Source organism: Arachis duranensis, chromosome 5 (assembly GCF_000817695.3).
Source record: "Arachis duranensis cultivar V14167 chromosome 5, aradu.V14167.gnm2.J7QH, whole genome shotgun sequence".
Taxonomy (NCBI): Eukaryota; Viridiplantae; Streptophyta; class Magnoliopsida; order Fabales; family Fabaceae; genus Arachis; species Arachis duranensis.
The window spans coordinates 6,536,786-6,544,002 of NC_029776.3; the positions used below are offsets into that span (position 1 = coordinate 6,536,786).

A 7,217-nucleotide genomic window follows, 5' to 3' on the forward strand; every position below is an offset into this window, starting at 1 on the left:
TGTGTATAATTTTAGTGTATATCTAAAATAATTTTCGATGAATATACGGATAATTAAAAAAATTACAACTTTGTTAAAATTTTTAAGATTTTTATAATGTTATCTTTCTTTATTTATTTAAAAAAAATATTGTAACTTAATTTAATAAAACAATAATATAACTGTAAGAATATATTATAAAAAATACATTTTTTGTTTATTAAAAATGATATTATAAATACTTTGAATAATTTTATCTGAAGTCATGCATGATTTTAAAGTTTCATCATCACATACATGATATAAAAATATGAAGATATGATATTTTAATACATTAAATTAATTTATTTTTTCGTTTATATGATTATTTAATTTTCTTAGATATCAAGCAAATTTTTCAACAAAGAGAACTAGAGAAGTATGTTTTATATATAGCAAATTTCTTGATCGTGAGCTGGCATGAAAGAAAAACTGGAAAAGGATATGCAAGACACAAGTTAAGGAAACTAATAGAAATGTCAAACCAAGAATGGTATTTTTTTTTCACCACACCATACAGGCGTTAATTTGCAAATTTTTTATTTTAATATGGAAGAATGAATAAAATTGTACGTTAATGTTATAAAAAATAGAATTTTACAGTAAAAAATAGAATTTTACAATACTGTGAAAGTAAAAAATAGAATTTAAAAATAGAATTTTACAGTGTTGTGGAAGCACTGTTCCACAACTGTTCTGTGCAAGTATAATAAGCAGAATACACAGAATCTGTGTATTGTCTTTATAAATTAAAAAAAAATTGATCTGATTGTCTTTAAAAATTAAAAAAATTTGATCTTTATAAATTAAAAAAATTTGATCTGATAATTCGCACTCTGCGAACTTATACGCCACAGAATTTTATAAAATACCAAAACTTCCAATATTAAAAAATTACACTAATTCTTATCCAATATCCAAAAAAAATTAACCTTAATTTGCCATAGTTAAAATCGTGACTAAACTTTGATAAAATTATGACTAACATATATTAGTTACGAAAAGAAAAAATGTAGACATTAAAAGTATCACATTCATCTTAGTACGGTTTTGCGGCTATTACCCACGATTTTAAAAACTGTAGAAACCTTAGAATTAGCCATGGTTAATACGCATTTAGTCACAGCTATATAAGCCTATAACCTATCTTCGTATTTTGAAGAGTTAGTTTTAAAAATAGAATTACACAAAATGTAAAAAAAAAAGGGAGGGGGTTGTGAATGAATATTATAGGAAACTAGAAATGCAATACAATAAGTTGAGTCATGTTAGGCAGTGATTATAGCAATTCACCAGCAAGACTACTATTAGTCTATTGTTGAGTAAATAGTCTTAGCAAACAAATAATGTTAGAGAACTGTTTTAGTTAATATTAAAAACTTTGATTTGATTCATGAGCATGTAATATCCTAGATAATTCCGAGACATAATAATAGCTACAACATTAAAGTATCTACTTAATAATTTGGATTCAACAGTTTTATAAAGTGAAGAGAATACAGATTTATACTTCTTGTTCTGAATGAAAAAATGTGTCATATACACATCTGATTCACTTTAATTAGTACTTTCTTATTTGTGTTGTTTTGCTTGTTGCAAGTTCATTTTTTACTCTGATTGTTTAATTTTTTCTCCCTTATGTCTTTAGACTATCATACCTCCAAAGTCCAAATTGTCATACTAAATGGGGTTAAATAATTAGAAGAAATAAACTTTGAACTTTATATCACATAACAGTAAAAGATTAAGAATATTCAAGCAATAAGATGACATCTAAAAATTATACATAAAAGATACTTTTTATGGTTTTAACTAAAACCAGCCCATAATTAACAGAGAACAAACAATAAACATTATCTATTATACTCTTATGTGTTTGTACTATGCAAAAATAGAATAAAAAAAGAGGAATCACAAATCAAGAATAAAACCAGCAACTGAACTTTCTCTTGATTTGTCTCTCCTCTACATATCCTTTCTCATAATCCGAATCCCCCAAATATTAATCCCATTTTATAATATATTAAGTAATTAAGTATGACAACAAAATCACATACAAGATAAATAGAATCATGTACTTACAGCAGAGGGTTTTTACATACAAGCAGCTCTTAAAACTTTTCATCGCAAAATATCACCATCACCATTCCTACCTACAAATAATTGTAGATAAAAAATCAACTACCTTCTTAATTGGAACATAATTGCTAAGGTGTATATATATTAGTAGACAAAGTAAACTAGGGGCACATAATTGAAAAGGAGAAAATATAAAAGATACAACAGAACATATATGAAACAATGTGCTTAACAGCTAGCAGAAGCAGTCAAGTGGCGATAACTCTTGCAGCAACGTGGGATTGAAAAGGTAAACGTGGCGAGAACAGAAGCAGTAAGTTAGATAAGACATACAAAACAACTAATGGTTATAACCCTTAATCAAATATTATACAGTATCCTATACTAAAATATTTTCAACTTGTAAATGGTAAACTTGCTTCAAGTAAAATGTGAGAGATTAGATAAGAACTCATTAACATCACACTCTATTGCCATTAAAGGCATCTGAAATTATAAGTTGATATTCATCAAGAAAAAAAATACCGTGATACATAAAGTCTTATAATGGCCAAATGGACGCTTAGAACACTGCAAAGAATATTATGACATATGACATTGCAAAATTATAATGCAATCACAACTCAGATCTTCTAATTGATCAAATAAACACACTACAATACACACAAAAAAATGAAAATAAAAGAGAAAAAGACATTTATACATAAATAAATAACTAATTTAATAAATAATTTAAAAAAAACATTTTAAAATAATCTGATATTATGTACACAATAAGACACTGCCCCCATTATGAAAGATACTAGGATCCAACCAATATCAATGAACAATCAAAGTAAATTGGGCAGGGATAAGATCCTTGCCTGTGGGCATAATATCGAAATCAAAGGACAAAGATAATAGTGATGATGTTGAAGTCTCTAAAGTTTCTTTAACAAATATTAAAGTTTAGCGACACGACACACCCACGCCCAAACCCAATGGATACTCTCTTTCGCGCACCATCCACTTCTAATCGTGACATATATAGTCTCTTCTAAAGCTAGATAGCTATTAAGATTTATCCAATTAATAATCGATATAACCCTCTTTATTTAATAAAAAGTCTGTTAAAACTTTAGTACTAAAATAGTAGGTATTTATTTATTAGATGAGATTAAGCAAAATATCAATAATAACATGTCAAAACAAAAGTCTAAAATTGGAAAATATTGATGGGTAAATAACACTCCAAAATGCATATAGATTGCTTTTGGGTGGAGATTGGAGAGGAATCTAAAAAGCCACATCCATTTACTAAAAAGCTAATTCTTAACAACTAAAGACGGGGAAACCAGGATATTTCTCTTCTCAACTTTACAAAAACCAAAGGAAAAAAAGTTCAAAGAAACCTCTAATTCCTTCCTTCTCATCCCCACCCCCAAAGTCGTTACTCTAACTAGATAATTATATTCCAAAAACTATACACATTAACTAGACCACATAGAGTTGAAAACTACAAAAGAAAAGAAAACGACAACAAAAAGCACAAAAGGACAAAGCTGACTCTACAACTCCACAGGGCTCTATACTCTCCATTTTTTACTCTTGCAGAGTAATAATGATTTCAGACTTCTCTTGGGTCAACAAAAATAGAAATTCCAGGTGGAGATTTGGTCCAGTCACCAACTGAACCGTCGCTGTAATCCTCACCCAGCCTCTTAATGCACCATAAATCTTCGGGGCACGATAGCATCTTCCAGTGCGGTATCCCAAACCGCAACGGTTCTTGACCAGACACTTCGGTAACTACCGCGCCGCAATCACGTTCTTTGGCCACGTTGTGCGCAAAATCGCACAAAGACTTAACCATCTTAACCGCCTCGGGACCTTCCCCTCCAATTCCATACATAAAGTGAAACCCGAACGGCCTGAAGAAGTCCGGAAATGACGGTAACCGTAAAAAGGGTAAAGCCTTGTCAACCACGCGAGTCGTCTTTGCAAGCGTGCGTTTCACGCGCGACGCACCACGCACTTGGAGCGTGAAGAGTTCCTTAGAGTTCCATATGCTAAGTATGGCCCACGACTTGGGTGGGTCGGATAGGAAGTGATCCGTGCCTTGCCAGGTGGCGCTGTCGGGAACGGCGAGGAAGGTCCCGATGGAGAGTTTGTTGTTGAGGACGGCGTCGATGTCACGGGGAAAGAACTCGGTGGTGGCGAATCGGCGGCGGTAGATGGTTTCCGCTTGGGAGGGGGTGAGGTGGATGATTTTGACCTTTGGGGAGAGTGTGAGACGGTGGGCGAAAACGGGGTTGACAAGGATGGAAGGAGTACGGAACTTTGTGTAACCGCATTTGTCAGTGAAGAGTTTCACGGATGCTAAATTGTCGTTTTCCGTTGCCATGTAGGAATACTCCGCGCCATTATCTCTGAACCATGCCTCCATTCGATGCACCAGCTTCAACCCTATTCCCATTCTCCTGCATGACACCAAACAAAACAACTCACCTTATTAAATATTTATTTATTTATTTATCTATTAATATTTGAAGTTGCAAGTTAGTTACCGGTGAGAGGGAGAAACGCGAAGGCCTAATATGTAGGCGACTTTAGCATAAACAAGGAGATGTCTGTTACTGTTACCAGTGTTACTAGTGTTGCTGTGTTTGGTGTTTCTGGAGAGCTTCTTTCCGCACGTGATGGTTTTGATGCAACCCCTTATCATTCCCACTATCTCATCTCCAATCTCCGCCACCTATAGTTGATGTCGAACACACACATCGATATTATTATACCGTTTTGGTTGAGAGGGACTTGATTGAAATAATAAATTATTTGCAATACACTAGTTCTTAATGGAATAGGAAAAAGCAGCAGGCATTCATTGATTTAGAGTGTATTTGAAACGCTTGAAAATAAAATTCTCATACGAAAAGAATTATTTTTTTAGTTTGAAATATAATAAAAAGTATAACTTTTAACAATTTTAATTTTCCTATTAATATTCACACTACAATTCAATTATTATTAAATATTAAAATATTAATATTGTCTCTGTATAAACAAATTTTAACTCTATTATAAGATAAATAAAAAAATTATAAAATAAAATAATAAAAAAATTAATAATTTATTTTATTAATATAATTAATTATTTTAAATTATAAATTTAAATTAAAAATAAAATTAAAATTTACTTCACATAAATAGAATTAGGTTTTCATTTTAATACTTTTTGATACACTTTTAACATTGTTAAGTAAGAAATAAAAAATGAATGAACGAATAAAATAGGATACCAGCATGAGGAAAGAAGGTGAGTGGCGGACCCTGCAGATTGGGTCACCAAGGAGGTCGGTGAAGATACAGAGCTTTCCACTGGGACCAACCTCACATATTCTCTCTACTTCTTCTACTCTTTCTCTGTCTCTATTAGGATCATACTCTCTCATAACAACACCATGATGAAACTCCTCACCCATGCTAGCTTCTTCTTCTACACTAGGAGAAACAACGAAACAGAAAAATAAAGGAGAGAAGTGAATTGGTGTGGTGAAAAATGGCAGTGTCTTATATAGACTATGAACGAGATGGAGGGAGGGAGGGAGATGATGAAGAATGAATATCTCCACCAAAGCAGCGTTTTCGAGAGTGATTATTAGCTAGGGAGTGCAGTGTGAAGTGTGATTTGTGAGAGAAAACTCAGCCACCAAAAGGCTTCGAAGTTTGGGTCACTAATCAGGGGTAGAGCCAGCCTTCATTGTTCGTACGCTATCATAGGTTCGCACCAATTTGGAAATTCACATTCACACTTACACACCATATATATAGAGAGATAATTAGATATACTCATATACATGAAAATGAAAAAATAATAAAGAGGGACAAGTCTAAAAGTCATCTTACATGTCTTTTTATATACTGGCCGTTTCATTTTTTTTTAATTTAAAAATTAATTGTAATTTTTTTATTTTTTTAGATTCAACTAATTTTTTTTATTTTTTCTGTACTATATAATTTTATAAAATAATAATTTAATTTTCTCTTTATTTAATTTCATTTATAGGGTAAAATTGTAAACGGTTTAAATTAAATAAAAACAAACAGAATGAATGATGGAAAAAGATGAGAAAAAAAATGGAAGAGGGAAGAGGCAAATAAAAGAGGATATGGCGGCTATGGCTGCGCAGTTGTGTAGAAGTGATGCTCTTAATTGCACTTTTTATTTTATTTAAATACTGAAGGAGGCGTTGCCATCATGATCCCATTTGTAATGATTACCTTTAACACTCTCTTACTTCCCTACAATTTCCATAGCCCAAAATATAATGGGTCTCTTTATGGATCATCTATTGTAATCATGTGGAATACCAAATGGTAGTAAATATATACACATGCATGTTTCATGTGGGATGTGGATCCCTATTCATACTCATGTGCAACAAACAACATATACACATGCTGACATGCATATCCATCTTCCATCTTCCACTTTCCATTCAATTTCAATTCTGTACTAATATGGCATACTTTTTTTTTTACCCAAATTTCCTAATTTCTAAAAGCGAAAAAACTCGGACTACCATTTTTTTATCACTTAATTGGTTAATTTTTTAATAAATAAAATATTAATTATATAATAAAATTAACTTTAAAATTATTGATCTCATTTGAGTTAATTTTACATTTAAATGCTGACAATTTAATAATCTTGGTCTATTTATTTAAATAATTAAAAATGTTAACTTTTAAGCAACGTATTGAATTTAAAACTCTTGCAACGTTTAGGAATGCTCATCCATGACCAAGAAATGCTTTAATATAATAGAGCGTCATATAATTTTTGTGGTGATTCATGTATTTTGCTTGATATGTTTAGTAGTTGAAACTCTTAGGTATTTTTATTGTGACTTCTTTTTTTTTTTTTAAGATTTGCAATTATTCTTATGGTAATTTCAAATAGAGTAATCACAAATCAAAATTTTTTTTCCCAATTTTGGTCAAGTGCCTTCTGACATCTAAGAAAATAATCATAATATATGTAAAGTAACTCTATTGTCACATAAGACATTGTTTGATTTATGTCTTTTTTTTAAGACAAAAATATAGAGACATAAATATTAAAAATATAAATATAAATT

General features: G+C 31.1%; 1 protein-coding gene across 1 annotated transcript; it reads right to left on the minus strand.

Annotated features, from left to right (window-relative positions):
- Window positions 1-3,368: 3,368 nt before the first annotated feature.
- Window positions 3,369-5,939, minus strand: LOC107487663 (probable N-acetyltransferase HLS1). Its single transcript, XM_016108356.3, has 3 exons — window positions 5,376-5,939; window positions 4,644-4,831; window positions 3,369-4,556 (listed from the first exon to the last, which is right to left on the minus strand). The coding sequence occupies exons 1-3, from the start codon at window positions 5,556-5,558 to the stop codon at window positions 3,704-3,706; spliced, it is 1,224 nt and encodes a 407-aa protein (XP_015963842.1). The 5' UTR covers window positions 5,559-5,939; the 3' UTR covers window positions 3,369-3,703.
- Between the last annotated feature and the right edge of the window lie 1,278 nt (window positions 5,940-7,217).